This window comes from Hemicordylus capensis, chromosome 6 (genome assembly GCF_027244095.1).
Source record: "Hemicordylus capensis ecotype Gifberg chromosome 6, rHemCap1.1.pri, whole genome shotgun sequence".
NCBI classification, from domain to species: domain Eukaryota; kingdom Metazoa; phylum Chordata; class Lepidosauria; order Squamata; family Cordylidae; genus Hemicordylus; species Hemicordylus capensis.
The window spans coordinates 144,325,011-144,341,663 of NC_069662.1; the positions used below are offsets into that span (position 1 = coordinate 144,325,011).

The 16,653-nt window shown below is 46.8% G+C and overlaps 1 protein-coding gene and 1 long non-coding RNA gene across 2 annotated transcripts; one reads left to right on the forward strand and one right to left on the reverse strand.

Moving 5' to 3' along the window:
- Positions 1 to 345: 345 nt before the first annotated feature.
- On the reverse strand, positions 346 to 2,035 carry LOC128331650 (uncharacterized). Its single transcript, XR_008310384.1, has 2 exons — positions 1,573 to 2,035; positions 346 to 534 (listed from the first exon to the last, which is right to left on the reverse strand). It is a non-coding gene; the product is annotated as an uncharacterized LOC128331650 (long non-coding RNA).
- Positions 2,036 to 2,156: 121 nt separating this feature from the next.
- Positions 2,157 to 16,245, forward strand: BAMBI (BMP and activin membrane bound inhibitor). Its single transcript, XM_053265927.1, has 3 exons — positions 2,157 to 2,637; positions 11,645 to 11,932; positions 15,263 to 16,245. Exons 1-3 carry the CDS (start codon positions 2,562 to 2,564, stop codon positions 15,679 to 15,681), a joined length of 783 nt encoding a protein of 260 aa, XP_053121902.1. The 5' UTR covers positions 2,157 to 2,561; the 3' UTR covers positions 15,682 to 16,245.
- Positions 16,246 to 16,653: the final 408 nt, after the last annotated feature.

The following is a 16,653-nucleotide window of genomic DNA, read 5'->3' on the forward strand; positions in this document are numbered from 1 at the left end:
AGGCCACCATTCGGCTGGCTCCACGCATGGTTTCAATCCCTATGCTGTCCAGTGAGAGAGGTTTTCCACATTTTCTGGGGAAATAATGGATTTTTCTGTGGTTTTGTTTTGGTAGTCTGGAACATACCTGCGAAAACAGCATGTTTCTATCTTTTGTGGTTTGATCTGGGAGTTCCATGTCAGTGAGTGAGTGAGTGAATGATTGGGGCCAAAGTAGTTTTATATTATAGATGATAACCATCCATACAACTCATATGGGCCCGTGACGGTATAATAATTTCAAAATGTAAAGTCTTTTTCAAGTGGTTAACGATATAAAAAGTCAGAAAGCCCACAGACACTTCATTTGCTTGATGAAATCTTTTGTTTTTTTAAAAACCATAAGGTTTAAAATAATATAACATCAACATTTCAACTTATCCTCACAGAAATGCTCGTACACTTAGTTTCTTTGATGAATATCTCTTTTCTTCTGATCCAAAAACTTCCAGTTAGCATCAGTGCTTCCTATAAAAAGTCACCTGCAAAACAACTCTGAAATATATAAGAGAGGAACAACTCAAAGAAACAAAGATCTTCATCATCACCACTCCTTCCCGGGTGGTGATGGGGAGCAGTGGAAGCCACCGTGGACCATTGTCGTCCTCCCCTGGGCGCCACTTCACAATTCCCAGACGTCTTGGGCAGTGCTGAAGGCGGACACATCCACCCACTAGCCAGGCATCATTCATGGGAAAACAACCAGGGCAGCGGGTGGAGGAGAGTTCTCCTTCAGCATTGTAGATGTGGGCAGCAGCATGGTAGGAACGGAAGACTGTCCATCTGCGACTCAACTCTCAGGTGGGCACCACTAGGAGGATTTTGTGTGTGCATACGCCATCAGAGGGGCAGTGCAGTGCACTATCAGGCAGGGCATTGCCAGAGGATCTCCAAGCCCGGACGCTGAGAGTTACTTTGGAGTAAACATACATAGTATCAAGCATGATTCTGGACCTAGCAGAACCTAGTTTAAAAAATCACAAAGTGTATAACACACCCAGAATCCATCATATGATTTGGAACTGGCACCACAGCCCTGAAATATAAAGTTTACTTCCTGCACTAACTCAGCAGGCACCGCAGAACTGCATTTTCAGATAAATAATTTCCCAGTAAACCCAGAGTTACGACAGATAATGTAAGAAACAAGAAAGAAAGAGAAAAAGAAAAGAAAGAAAAAGAAAAGAGTAATCCTGCCTGCTTGCTTGGGGAGAGAGTGCCCTAATAAATGAATTAACATCTCAGTAAGCAGATCGCTTGGGGGCTGATATTGATCAGGCTGAGCCTGTGTGTTTGCCTGGGATTGTTTGGGGGATAATTGAGTGTCAGTCTCTGTCTGTGTCGTCTCGCTGGCGCCTGGTGCTTTTGCATTTGCTAATTTTCACTAAATGTCTCTTGCTGGCTACTCCCTCCCAGTACATTTATATCCCAAAGAGCAGCCAGGCTCCTGCTGGTCAACCCGTCCGTCTGACTAGGCTTTATTGATCGGGGGGGGGGAGAGATACACAGAGGAGGAAAATGCTTCTGTCTCACCTCCGGGAAAGGAATTTGCTGCGGTTCTCGAACTGTCTCCCCGATTGCTTTTTTCTTTTTCTTTTTTGCAGACTCCCTTCTTATCACGCCAGCGGCTCCCAAGTCCATATCGCTCGCTGGAATGAGCTGCCTCACTCGCTCTTATACTCCCTTCCTGCCATCTGCATAAATCTCAGGCCTCTGAGCTGTTCGATTTGGGAAGAGTCCCCTTCCTGTCCCACCAGCAAGCGCTCTTGCCCGGCTTGCTCTAATCATATTTCGGCTTAGTGGGGTTGGTGGTGGGATTTTTATGCTTTCAACCAAAAACTGCAAGATAGGTTTCTTTAAGAACCGGAGTGAGCCCTTCCTCGGTCCCAAGTTCATTTACCTTAATTGCATTTCTTCTGTTTGCACTACTAATTACAGCGCTTAAGCCGGGGAGAAAGTCAGGGAATACACCGCCGTGACACATCCTCTACGCCCGTTTGTTGCCAACCCGCACTGCTTTGAGTGACACGTCGGCGCCGCCTATGAAAACATGCCTGGGGGGAGAGGGGAGGAGCGAGGGGCGGGCCGAGGTGGTCAGGCTCTGGTGGTGTTATTTACAGAGCAAGAGAGCTAGTGGGCGACGAGAGAGAGGAGTCGGTCCAGGGCTTGCCTGGTGTGCTGGTTTCAGACCTGCTTAGAGCGAGCCCCGGGTGTAGCGCTGCTGCGATCCGGTTGCAAGGCGCGCGGAGCGCCCAGATGTGGCGGCTGCTGGAGCAGGGCGCTCTTCCAGTGTGAGCGGCTTCTGCAAGAACCCATTAGCCGAGGCTGGGCTCTAGGAAAGGGGGCAGCAGCCATCCGCCTGTCTGTAGCAGCAGCAGCAGCAGCAATACCAACAGCCGACGGGTTTTGAAGGGGTCAATGCGCTGCCCGGCCGGGGCATTTCTTCGTAGCGCGGCAAGGTGAAGCGAGCCCTGGAGAGAGCGGGCGGCGACGGCGACGGAGAGACGAGGCGGGAGGGTTAAATGGATCGCCACTCCAGCTTCATCTTCGTCTGGCTGCAACTGGAGCTGTGCGCCATGGCCATCTTGCTGACTAAAGGTGAGTGCTGCCGCCTTGGGGGCTCTGCAGCTAGGCGCAAAGAGGGTGCCCGTCCCCGCTCGGGCTCCTCTGGTCTTCGTCTCTTGTCAAAATAGGAAGACTTCGTGGCGCTCCCGTGCAAGGAACAGCGAGACATTCTATTAGCAGGGAGGGAGAGGGGAGCTGGAGTGGAAGGGAAGGAAACGTGCATGATGGTCGAGGCGGACGCGGTAGGGAGAGGAGACGGGGCCGTGGAGTGGTGCTAGAGAGCCATGAGAGCGTGCTAGCTTTGGACAGCTGCTCTTGCTAGGAAATAGGTGCGATCCGGTCCCGTTGCCTTTCCAGTGGGACCCACAGCCCCTTCCTATACACGTTGATCAGTAGTGCCACCTCTAGGTAGCATGCAGAAAACGGCAGTCCTAAGTGATTCTTAGCTGTTGAGTTAAGATCGCAATCCTATGACACTTCCAAGCAAGCCTGCCTAGGATCGGTGTCATTGATTTTTCATGCGGCGTTGGAGCAGCTAACCCCCACCTCCCAAACTGCACCCGACTTGTAAAAGGTTGCAGTAGGCGTGCTTGTTGCCCTGGTTTCCTTTTGAGAGCTTTTCTAAAGCTCATGGAATCAGGCAGGGAATCTCTTGGGGAGGGGAAGGAAAGAGAATGGGCATTGTGGTGGCCTGGTCTGGTGTGTGTGTGTGTAACTATGCAAAGCTTAAGAGGAGGATTGCAGACGTAGGGAGACGTTTAAGAGCTGCTGTCAGACTTTTGTAGGCTCGGGGAAAGGTTGGTGAGGATGAATCCCTGAAAGGTGAATTTCAGGGTATCTGAGCACCTGTTTGCTTTTAAGCAGAGTATATGTCTAGGACGTAGGCATGGGCGAGATGCAGAAGGGGGCATGCCTTGGCCGTTACGGAGGGTCAGTAAACCTAGGATTGGGCCATCCCGACGACTATGTAACCAGACCCGCGGCAAGGGGATGGGCGGTATCTAGCGAGATTTCCTGCGGAGTAGACCCGCTTAGGGCTGGGTGTTACGATGTGGCAGTGCTGTCGGGGAGATTGGCCAACAGCAGCAGCAGCGCCCTCTGATCTTGATCGGGTTTACTCGGGAGCCCTGCAGCCGAGGGCAGTGGGATTTGCCTCCCTAGTAAGCGGGCATAGGGTCGCAGTTCTCCGTGGCGCTTCATTGCCAGGTTTAGGTAGCCGCCCAGTACCCGTTTCCTCGGGAGTAAATCCTACTGAGTTCGGCGGGGCTTGCTTCCGAGTAAACTACACTTCGCGTGGCGCTACAGAGTGAAGCAGGCATTGCCGAGGTCATGCTGGGGTGAGCGGCAGGGCAGCGTGCAGGGGCGCGGGGGGTGGAGTCGATTCAGCCCCCGAGTGTGTGTGTCTGTGAGAGAGAAAATACTAGCTGGGCGGTGGGAATCGGAATTAAAGGCGGACTCGCTGAGGGAAACGGCGCCGCATGGGGTCAAAACTTCTTGCAGCCGAGGCCGGAGAACTCCAGCTGGGTTGACAGGGTGGAGATTCACGAAAGCGACTCACAACGGCGACGACCTTCCTTTTTTTCATTTTTGCAGCCTCTCTTCCTCAGACAGAGGCCTGAGCGGCCCTGGCTTTTGCCCCCCCCCCTCCCTCGCTTTGGCCTGAGGCCGCCGCAGGGAGGAGGGCAGAGCACCGCCTGAGCTCCCACGCAAGCAGCGAGGCAAGCCCAGTAGCCGCAGGTTCCCCGGCGGGGCAGCAGCTCTCCTGCTCCTTCCCTCCTTCCTTCCTCTCCCCTCCCTGTTGCCCGGGCTGGGATTTTCCTCCTTCTCCTCCTCCTCCCTCTCCCTCCCGCGGCTGGCGAGCTCGGTGCGCCGGGCCCAGCGCTGCCGCCTTTGAAGCGCCCTGCCAAGGCTTTGTGAGCGTGTCATGTTTCCTCCTGGGCTGAGCCGCGCAGGCCAGAACAAGCTCGCCTGTTCTTGGAAGTGGCGCTGCTGGGGTTTCCTTCCCCTCGCGCTCTCCCCGCCCCCTGCAGCAGCCTTGATGGACGTCGGACCTCGGGGGCCGGCGCTTGCCCAAATGTTTTTGTTAGGCTGCCTTCCAGAAACCCCTGAACGTTTCCAGCCGTGGCCCTCTTAGAGGGACGCGCGCACCCCCCCAGTTTTCCTCCCCCTCCCGCCCCATGCGCCGCCGTGCCCAGAAAGCGGCCCTAGCAAGGTAGGACTCTTGCTACGAAGAAGACAGGGCGGGAGGGAGGCTTGGCTAGACCTTCATACACCTCCTCCTCCTCCCTTTTAACTTGGCAGTAGCTCTCATTCAGGCTGCAATCCTGTGCCCGCTGGGTTTGAACGTCTGCTGCTTCTGAGGAAACATGCACAGCATCATGGGTGCCCAGGAGGGCTGTTCCACCCCCCACCCCCATTCATGGCCTTTTATGCATTTAGATTTCTGTTTCTACATACAGATCTCTCTCTTTCTCTCATCTTTGTGTGTGTGTGTGTGTGTGTGTGTGTGTGTGTAATGTACTTTGCCCATTCCCCTCCCCCCCCCGAAAATTCCCCGTGGGCACCCATGTGCTGGACTGGATTGCATGCCTCACAACCACCTTGTGAGGTGGGTCACTTTTTGCCTTCCTAAGCTAGTCTTGAGCGTGAACTCTGTTGCAAAGCTTAAACTTTGTGTGGATTAGTTGTGGTCATAGTCCTGTGTGGATTAATTTCCCCCCTGAAGAATAAAAGGTAAACTTAAAAAAAAAAAATTAAGAAAAGGGACTGGGAGAGTGAACGTCTCCCCATAATTGCCGTGGAGAGGAAGTTAAAGGATAAGTTAGCACAGTGCTGATGTGCTGCAGTATATATTTATTTATTTTGGAAAGTAGGGTGTAATTAACCCCAAATAACAGCCCTTGAAGCAAGCAGAGGGGAAGTCTTCTGGCCCCATCAAAGAAGGGCAGAAAAGGGAGTGACTGAGAGTAATGTGCAGTTGGCGATACTGAAACTATGTGCCTGATAATGATATAATTAAGGGATCACAGACTTCTGGCTGCTGTCGACTTCAAAAGCTTTAAGAGAAGCCTGCACTCTCTCCTGTAGCCACCTTGACTAAAAGCAGACATTTTTCTTTAATAGCTACATACAGTAACAAGAAAGAGGAGGAGAACAGAAAGAGCATTGTTCACTGTTTGAAAATACCAAATACCCTCTCTGGCCTTTTGCATAGCTCAGGAAGAAACTTTATGAATTGACAGAAATAAAGATTTTTGGTTTTTTTTTTTTGTTTCTTTTTTAAAAAATACAATAATACAAAAACTCCATTCTGTTCCAGAGGAAAAATGTGGCTCTAATTAAAGTGGAGTTGTAATAACCTGATGACTAGTCCGTCATGTTTTGTTTATAAGCCTGTCTTGGGTCAGGAAAAGATAGAATTTTAAATAGGGTCGTATAAACCATTAAAACAGAAACATAGTTTTATGGTTTTTCCTCTGCTTCTTACACCCGAAGACACAGGGAAGAAAGCGGAGACTAGTTTGTAGGTCCGTCCCCCCCGCCCATCCAGAGACTTTTTGTATTTATCTCTTTCATATTGTATTAAGGTGCTTAAATGTCAGAGTCAACTGGCTGGAACAACATTTGCTTAAATTACCTCTTTTGAAAAAGAAGTAGGGAAGTTGCATGATTAGGGCAGGGAAGAAGCGTTTGTGGGAGGAAGAGATAATTCTTTGAATCCAACAAAATTTGGATTTCTGGACCCAAAGTCCTGAGGGAGAAGCTTGGGGTGCCCAGAGTGAGACATGGAAGAGGTGAAATTAACCAGTCTAGCCAAATTCTGGGAGGAGAGCTGATCTTGTGGTAAAGGTAAAGCATGCTGTCGGTGTTTCCCCATAGTCTGGGAAAAACATACCAGCGGGGATACGAACCCTGCAACCAGTCTGGCTTGCTAATCAAGTCATTTCCCCACTGCGCCATTAGATGGCTTGGTCTTGTGGTAGCAAGCACGAATTGTCCCCTTAGCTATAGAGTGTCCATCCTGGTTTACATCTGAATGCGAGACTACATATGTGAGCGCTGTAAAGATATCCCCCTTAGTGGATGGGGCCACTCTGGAAAGATCACCTGCATGCTGAAGCTTCCAAGTTCCCTCCCTGGCATCTCCCAGATAGGACAAGATTTATTTTTTTTATAGGACAAGATTTTTTTTAATTGAACCAACAAACTACCAAAGCATACAGTATGTTGCCAAAGCACAATTATATACAAAGTGGTTGTTTGTACATGATATATCTACAAAGATTTACACACAATGATTTGGAAACCCACAAGGTTATGCAGTATATGCAGGTAGTACTGTAACTCGGGGGTGGGGGATTTCAAGGCACATCAAGTAATGGGGTGTGTGTGTTACATTCGACGTCCATTTCCACAATTTGTCCCATTGCTGTTTAGAAGAGATACTCTTGTCTTTTTGCACATAACCATACAAACTTTTCCAGAAGAGATTTACTGTCTCATCTGCGTGAACCTCTTGGTCGCGTCTTCCCTCCCTATTCCTATGCAGGAGCATTGCATAAATGACATACAGGTTTACTAACCTGATTACGAGAAGGGAAACGTTCCAATTCCCTAGTATGGGGGCACCCGTTCCGTCCCGTTTCCTTGAAGGTTTCTTTCTGGGACCTCGAAAAGAGGTTCTATTGCTCAAACCCGATGTCTATCTCCCAGATAGGGCTTGGAGAGCCTCCTGCCTGCAACCTTGGAGAAGCCGCTGCCGTTCTGTGAAGACAATCCTGAGCTAGACGGACCAGTGGTCTAAGTTTGAGAGATTGGTGGCTTCCTATGTTCCTAATAATGCCATTATTCCCAATGCGCCTTGTGCACCTGTGATTGCTCAGTGGTTAGTAGGAGCATTACTGCCCTCTTACACACCAGCATTGGAATGGAATTACACACCAGCATCATGGAAGGTTGCCAGATTTGGCTTTTTAAAAGCCAAATTCTGGGTTACGGCCCCTATTTCACACGAGTATATCCCTCAGGTTCTGGCTCAATGGTCTGACTTGGTAGAAGGCAACTTCCTATGTTAATTTTTACTTTGGATATCCACTGTGGTAGAAAATTTCATGGGATTCAAAATTTTCTAAACAATGATCCGATGATGATGATTTTTAAAAGGTGGCACTGTTTCGTCTATTTAGACACAGAGTAATTGAAGTGCTTTTAGTCAAACAAACTTACTAGTTCTTTAAATGCTTAGTAAGCTTTTGAACTTAATGAATTTTTCACAGGCAAGAGCTTCAGATCTGGCTTTGTACACACTAGAGAGAGATAGGCAAGCATACCTGTGGGCATTGTGTCATTTGGCTTTGATGATGCAGCAGAGACACAGGAGCTTCATTATCCAGAAACTGCAATTACATTACAGTGAAAGGTAAACTAAGAATTGTCTTGGAAACGTAGTCCTGCTGAAGTGTCTCTTTGCCACTAGTTGCAGGGATGGCCCTCAGCAACAAGCTGAGGTGGTTGCTTCTGGTGGCAAATTATTGGGGTGCCAGCAGAGTGGCAAGACACCCCCCCACACACACACACTGCTGCTATTGGAGCAACTCTTTGTGACTAACTGGATTTTTGCAAACTTTGCATGGAGCACCTCTCTTCATACTCCATGCAAAGGTTGCAAGACGCACAAGGAGAAAAGGGGAGGCTTCTGGCAACCTTCCCTCCTCCTTCCCCCAACCACACCCTGCATCACATTCAAAGCTTGCAAGTTCAGTTCTGAAAGGGGGCTGCCCCCAGCAGGGTCACGGGGCAAGGCAGCATTTGGTGCCTTGCCTCAGGCACTGTAATACCTTGTGCCACCCCTTAGTGTTTGTGGTATGTATATGTGCTTGCAGTGCACAACTTAAGCACAGGTTGAAACATCCCCCATGTTGATGATGGCCTAGATGTTGCTGTGCTAGAAAAACATTTCCAGCAACCTGACTATTATACCTGTGCTTCAATTACTTCAAGGGAGTGTGTCGTTCTGAGAGCCTGCTTTTAACACAGGAAGTTGCCTTATTATACCATTGGCCAGTCTAGCTCAGTATTGTCTACACTGACTGGCAGCGGCGATCCAAGGTTATAAGTAGGAGTCTCTCCCAGCCCTACCTGGAGATGCCACCAGGGACTGAACCTGGGATCTTCTGATTTTTCATTGAGCTACAGCCCAATCCCCTAAGGGGAATATCTTACAGTGTTTTACCTATCTAAATGCAAACCAAGCGGGGTGGGGGCTGCTTTGCAAAGGGGACAATTCATGCTTACTTAACAGCAAGACCAGCTCTCCTGGAGCAAGTATAAGATCTCTTATGGCTGAAATTCATTCATTGTTTCTTTCTTTCTTTCTAGCTCACTTTTTAAACCCATCTCTGTGTTTTGTAGCACACTTCCTAGAGCGACAGTAGTTTCTGGAAGTTAAGAAGAATCTAGTTTCCTCCCAACTTCCTTTCTTTCATGTTATTAACTGATGAGGCAGACTTAAGCTAACCTGCCTAGAAAAAGTGTAAAGTTTCCTTGTATAGTAAGATGAATCCATTTTTAAAGATTGTAAAACGAAGAGGTTTTTTATTAAGGGACTTTTTTAAAAAAGCACTTCCTTTTGAAATTTTTGAGGTTTCCTGCTTTTTTTGTTTCATACAAACAGTAGAGGATTTTCAGTCTAAATGTTTAGCCTGTTTGATCACATGATGGATTGGGTAGAATGGAAGCAGGGTGAGTGGAAGGAGGCTAGTCTTGCCACTGCACTCCTTCCATTCAGGTTCAAAGATGTTTATTTTGGCAGGCAGACGACCCCCCCCCCCAGTTGTAAACTATAGAGTTTGTTTTAGAATAAAGGCCAAAAAGACCTTTTGCATGAGAAACTCCTTTTTAGAAAGAAGATGCAGTGGAAACCTTTTTAAATATAGTGGGTTTTTTTAAAAAAAGAGTTGATGGTTGTAAGCTGCCCTGGAAATGCTTTACATTGAGTGGTGGGATAGAAATTTTAACAATAAATCAGACCAGGTGCTTGGGGCAAATAGATTGGATGGCTGTGACCATTGTGCCGCGGTTATAAGCTTCCCATGAGCATTTGCCCAGAGCTACTATTGGAGACGGAAGGCTAGAGCTTAGATGGATCCAGCTAGGCAATCCTTGTGTCTAGAGGGTCAACATCTTTTATGAGCAAGACTTTAGTTCATCATTTCATAAGGTGTTGGCTAAAGCTCTTCAATACTGGCACCCGTCCCAAAAGTAGTAAGCAATTCAGCAGCTCTGATTAAATATTCAGGCATGACAGAATTAAAATATGTCTCTCTCCTTCTCTGTATGCCGATGTACAGCTGAAACCGTATAGCAGACTTACTTTAGGAGAAATTAGTATTTTACGGAAGTAATATACCATAGGCGTTTGCTCTGCTAAACAGTAAAGGTAAAGTGTGCCATCGAGTCGGTGCCGACCACAGAGCCCTGTGTTTGTCTTTGGTAGAATACAGGAGGGGTTTACCATTGCCATCTCCCTTGCAGTATGAGATGGTACCTTTCAGCATCTTCCCATATCCCTGCAGCCCGATGTAGGTGTTCCCCATAGTCTGGGAAACATACCAGTGGGAATTCAAACCGGCAACCTCTGGCTTGCTAGTCAAGTCATTTCCTCGCTGCGCTATTAGGTGGCTTCTGTTATACAGTAGACTTGTACAAAATGGTTAATGGAGTCACTGTAGTCCTAAAACCAGAGTAAGTGGTCAGCTTACAAAGTGTCTTTATGGTTTCTCCCGCTGCCAAGAATGTTTGAATAATGCAACGAACTCCCCGTGTTGTTGCTTCAGTGGTGGCTTGTGCCACTATTGTGGCATTCTGCACGTGGGGCAAAATGGTTTGGCTGTGCTGCAGTAACTGGAGAACAGGCGTGCAACCCTGTGCCCTTGCAAGGAGTACAGAGCTGCTGAGATGTCTTGGCTGGGGTAGGCAACCTTGGCTCTCTCGCTGCTGTTGAACTACAACTCCCATCATCACTAGCCACAGTAAATTGTGGCTGAGTGTGATGGGCATTATATTCCAACAACAGAGTCAGTCAAGGTTGCCTACCCCGATATAAGGAGGCCCTGCCTCTCTCCCCACCTTGATTCCTTGGTTAAGTTATGGCTTAATACCATTAGTTAATACCATACTGCATGTGCTCATCATTGCAAACAGCATCTATGCAGCAGTAGCTCTTCCATGTGGATCTGCTGTGCGGTGCAGTCTCTCCTTACATTTGTACTTCATCTTTTCCCACGCTGAGCACACCTTCTTGGTGGTAGCCCGTGAATCTGCCACATGGAAGCATTTTTCAGCATGTCTTGTGACCTGGCCGTGGCTAATTGCCACTTTACCACGAAGGAAGTTCCTGGACATAGACTGTAATAATAAAGATTTGATTAGATTACTATAAAAGAGCCAGTTGTTGTTAGACTACAACATCCATGGTGGGGAAACAGTTTTGTCAGACCCAAGCATGTTAATGTGGTGGTGTTTGTGTATGTGTACACACTACACTCCCCCTCTCTCCTTACACCATCTACAGCAGAGCTGCACAACAGAGCCAGTGTGGTGTGTCCGTAGGGGTTAGAGTGTTGGACTAGGACTGAGGAGACCCACATTCAAATCCCCATTCAGCCATGAAACTCACTGGGAGATTCTGAGCCAATAACTTCTCTCTCAGCCTAATCTCCCTCACAGGGTGGTTGTGAGGATAAGCATGACCACATATACTGCTCTGGGCTCCTTGGAGGAAAAGCAGGATAGAAATGTAAAAATAAACTCCCATCATAGGGAGTGACTATTGGCCACTTGCTGGGGATGATGGGAGTTGTAGTCCAACAACAGCTGGACGGTCAAAAATGTATGTTTGTCATACACTCACCTTGACTTAATGACAATCAATAGTGGTCTTGTATAGAGGATGCTCGGTAAGATCAGTAGCTGAATCCTCAGTGTTGACTCGCTTAGAAGCTAGTGTCTGTGGATATACTGACCCTTTCTTTTGTTGCAGGTGAAATTAGATGCTACTGTGATGCTGCACACTGTGTCGCAACAGGCTATATGTGCAAATCTGAGCTCAGCGCATGCTTCTCTAGACTGCTTGACCCGCAGAATACACATTCTCCTCTTGCCCACGGCTGCTTGGACTCTCTTGCAAGTACATCAGAGATCTGTCAAGCTAAACAGGCACAAAACCACTCTGGCACTACCATCCCCACGTTGGAGTGTTGCCATGAAGACATGTGCAATTACAGAGGGCTGTATGATGTTCTCTCTCCTTCCAGAGGGGAGGCTTTGGGTAAGTCATGCTTTTGGCTGATATGCAGACAAGCTTACTTGCAAGAAGCAAGACTCTGGGGCTGTTCACACGACCAGGCGGGTGGGGGAGAGAAGGCAGGGTTCAACCTACCTTCCCCCAGACGACCCTTTGCAGCCCAGATAGTGTGCAAGCCGCGTGCCCACATGTTCAGTGCTGCCTAGAGCAGCACAGATGATTCTCCACGCTGCTCCCGGCTGCACTGGTAAACAGGCCAAGACTCACTGTCCTGGCCTCCGTGAATCCCGCAGTGCACCTCATGCCGGGCACAGTGAACTGGGGAAATCCCCAAGTGGACAGGTGCTTCAGGCACCCGTGTCTGCCAGTGCGAGCTGCAAAACACAGTCCCAGAGCTGGGGTTAAGTGCGTTTGTACCCTTAACATTGGCTAAGAGCCGGGCTTCGGCACTGGGTTTGGTGCCACAACACCGTGAGAATTGGGCAGCCAAGCCCAGGCGTGGCTGCTCATGAGAACAGCCTCTTTGTGTGCCTGCTAATGATCCTGGGCTTGAATGTAACTGAGCACATAAGGGGAGGAAGCCTATAGCTGGGCATATCTCTGTCAAATGGCATGCTTGTCTGCATTGACGTGAAACACTAAGCTTCCTTTCCCTACCTACCCACTCCCCACGTTTCTAGCAGGTCTGGCAGCTTGCCAAGGAAAGCTAGTCTAGGGAGGGCCGCTGGTTAAAATTCTATGTCACCCAGCTTGGACTGGGGAAAAAAAAATTATGAGAATGTGCAAATGACATTTTATTGAAGCTTGTTAAGCAGTAATGAAAGAAAACACAACTTAAAACTCTGCTGTGTTTCCAGTCACCAAGGTGTAATTGCTAAATCAAAGAGAGGATAGCCCCCAAAGATATCTCCCCATAACCCAGATATCTAAAAGTATGGACTTCAATGTCGGGCAGTTACATTTCCTGTCTGCAGTTCCTGTTTGCAAAGCATCAGTGAATCTCCATCACTGGGAGTGCCCATTTAATTGAATTGCTGGGCTTGAACTTTCCAGAAGATCAAAGCTGATGCTTTGTTGTGCTACAGGATGGATCTGCGTTAATCCTCTACAACTTGGCAGGATGCTTCTGATTTCTTGAAAGATAGTAAAACTCTTTCACTGCTCTGAATTACCATCACTTTATGTTGCTTGGCTTTTGACTTGTTCTGTTTTCTTGAGGCAGGTTCAGTGTAGGAACCTGCCTTATACTGAGTCAGGCCGTTGGTTCTCTTAGCTCAGTATTGTTTCCACTGGCTGGCAGTGGCTCTCCAATGTTTCAGGCAGGATTCTTTTCCAGTCCTACCTGGAGATACCAGGGAGTGAACCTGGGACCTCCTGCATGCAACACAGGTTTTCTACCACTGAGCTACAGCCCGTTCCCCTAAGGGGAATATCTTTTAGTAGACAGTGCTCACACGTAGTGAGCAGGGTAGATCTGGCCAGGGCAGATCTTGCTTGGCAAAGGGAACAAATCATGCTTACTACCACAAGACCAGCTCTCCTCCCTTTTCTTATGCATGCATACCTGTCCTGTGCATATGTACTTGGAAGTAAACCCCACTGTATTCTAGGGGGCTTTCTTACTCCCAGGTAAGTGTGCATTGGATTGCAGCCTTAATATTATGCCCACTACAGTTTTCCATCAATCTTGAGCTAGTGTGCAGGTGTAACCTTTGTAATCACAACTTGGAACACCTAATAAGTCATGAGACATTAATAAAATCCCCTGCTAACTGAGCAAAGGGACACCTTTTTAAAGTGGCGATTCTCCACCCCCCAACACAGCATCCCTCCAGTGGCTGTTGCTGGTGTCTTATCCTAGGCTTCTCTTTTAGATTGTGAGCCCTTTGGGAACCCTTTTATTTATTTATATCTATGTAAACTGCTTTGGGAACTTTTGTTGAAAAGTGGTATATGAATATTTGTCATACTCGTTGTGTATATGGAAAAAGTAATTTTAGTAAGGAAGAAATTTTAAAAGTCCTAAAGTATGTCTAGATCATTAAGAAAACACAATTTTATCAGGAAAATCCAACGTTGCCTTTTGTTTTGAAAGATGGAAAAGTGTGTGTGTGTGTATGTATATATGTATATATGTATGTGTGTATATATATATATATATATATATATATATATATATATATATATATGTATATATATATATGTATATGTATGTATGTATTTTATTAGAACGTATATTTTCAAGAGGTGGTTGTAAAGCTTTACAGCAAGCCAAATAATGCTGGTGGTCTCTGGCTCCCCCCATACCCCTACTTACATGATTAGCAACAACTGCTTTGCCAAAGGGTAAATACAAATACAGTGGCAAAATGCCATTTTTTGTTTCAATTATGGCCTGCTATAGTTCTTTTAAAATTATCTTGACTTACAAAGCACTTCATGATTCTTATTTTATCCTTGCAATTCTTTGAGGAATGTTGGGAAACTTTCCCAAGGCTCATCACATGAACGACATAGCTGACTGAGGACCATTTCACCCATTAGACTTTGGGGCAAAGCTGGGTTTACCTCTGTGTACAGCAGGACTGTTCAGTTTCTGCCCTCATGCAGATGTTGGCCTACAACTCCCATAATCCCTGGCTATTAGCCTCGGTGGCTGGGGATGATGGGAGTTGTAGTCCAAACACATCTGGGGGAGCAAAAGTTGAGCAGCCCGGCGTGCAGTCAGTGAGGAACCTCAGCTAGGCATACCTACCTGACAAATGTACCTGTATGACATACCTATTAACTTGGGGCCCCATATGTTGTTGGATACAACTACCATCATCCCCCAGCCAGAATGGCTTCCGAGTAGTAGTTCAGGAACCCAAGTTTGAGAACCTCTGTCTTAGAGGTATAGCTAAAATGCAGTGTGTGAAGTAGCCCCGAGTTGGAATCTGAATCTGGGTTTCCAGTGTCCAAACCAGGAGTGCCCAACTTCAGCCCTCCAGCTGTTGTTGGACTGCAACCCCCATCATCCCCAGCTACAGTGGCCAATAATAAATGATTGTGGGAGTTGTAGTCCAATAATGGCTGCATGGTTGAAGTTGGGCACCACTGGTCTAACCCTACACTTTATCTACTGTATCACACTGGTCTTCTATTTGGTGGTCTTTGGGCATTTGTCCACCTATTTCCCATAACAGTTACAACTTCAGTGGTGCATGAGAATAGCTTTGGGAACTGTACAAAATGTTGAGGAGTGGGCCTCTTGTGATTCAAGCCCTGGCTTCTAGGTTGGACACCTAGATTGAAATAAGGAGCCTTATTTTATTGTGGTCTTACTCCTTCCTATTTTTTTTTTTTTTTTTGCAGGACAAGGAAGCAGATATCAACATGATAACAGCAGAAACCTCATCACCAAGGTTCAGGAGCTGACTTCCTCTAAAGAACTCTGGTTCAGGGCAGCCGTAATTGCTGTCCCTATTGCTGGTGGGCTGATCTTGGTGCTCCTCATCATGCTAGCCCTGAGAATGCTCAGGAGTGAAAACAAACGCTTGCAAGACCAGCGGCAGCAAATGCTCTCCCGGTTGCACTACAGCTTTCATGGGCACCATTCCAAGAAAGGACAGGTGGCCAAGTTAGACTTGGAATGCATGGTGCCCGTCTCGGGCCATGAGAACTGCTGCATGACCTGTGACAAAATGAGACAGCCAGATCTCAGCAATGACAAAATACTTTCACTAGTCCACTGGGGAATGTATGGCGGGCATGGAAAGCTGGAATTTGTCTGAACTCTTCCTTTTGGTTTATTTTTTTTATATATATCTATTTTTAAACTTTGATCTTAAAATTACTAGGAAAACTTTTTCAAAGGCCTTTGGGTTCTGCTGGACAGGAGCACTTTATATGGGGAACAGCCTACACACATTAATCATTTTTAAAGAAACAAAGGACCTCTGCTGAGCAAACCTTGGATATGTCTTCTGAAGGATTCCAAAAGTTATCTAATTTGCACAGAGTAAATACACTCAAATGTATTGTTTGCTTTAAAATTATGGAAGCAAAAATGAGAAGTTATACACACTGTTACCACAGTTGTCTGAGCTGTAGAGAGATGAAAATTGAGTTATACTATTAAACTGTATGCAAGTTCTGATGTAAAGATTTTTTTAAAATATAAATATAAATATATAAATATATATATATAAATATTTTGTCTGAAACCTATTTGTGGTTTTGTGTATGAAGCACTGACTTGCTATAAAATGCATTGGCTCCCCCGCCCTTTAGTATTTGGTGTGTTTTGCATAATGTGAACTCAAGTATTCATCCAAGTAAATGCACACAAACTTGCACTCCTCTCTGGTTTAGTTTTTATTGCTAAAACTGTCCAAATCATTTCCTTCTGTCCTAAGTTTCTGTTGCTGTAAGGGTAAATGGCTACTTCATTCTGCCATTGTGTTCCAATAGGTATAAGTGACTCTCGTTGTTGTTTAAGTAACTTTACAAATTCTCCTTGCATAATAGTGAATGCACAAATTATGATATTGTGCTAAGCAACATGAAATGGAACAGCACTGGCTGACTTCTGACAAGCCAGTATATTATCCAAACAATAGTGATGGGGCCCAAACAATCTGGTCATGTGATCGATGGCTGGGCCTAGCAGTAGCACCTGCACAGGTATGGAGCACAGCCACCTGGATGGCATCAGTTCGCTGGCTGTAGGGAGGAGGAGAGAAGGTGCTCCTGGGAAAGATAAT

Excerpts from the sequence above, each read along its gene's own strand:
- BAMBI (XM_053265927.1), top strand. The coding sequence starts at position 2,562 with ATGGATCGCCACTCCAGCTTCATCTTCGTCTGGCTGCAACTGGAGCTG. Across the intron at positions 2,638-11,644 it reads GGCCATCTTGCTGACTAAAG|GTGAAATTAGATGCTACTGT; the intron begins GTGAGTGCTGCC and ends CTTTTGTTGCAG. Across the intron at positions 11,933-15,262 it reads TTCCAGAGGGGAGGCTTTGG|GACAAGGAAGCAGATATCAA; the intron begins GTAAGTCATGCT and ends TTTTTTTTGCAG.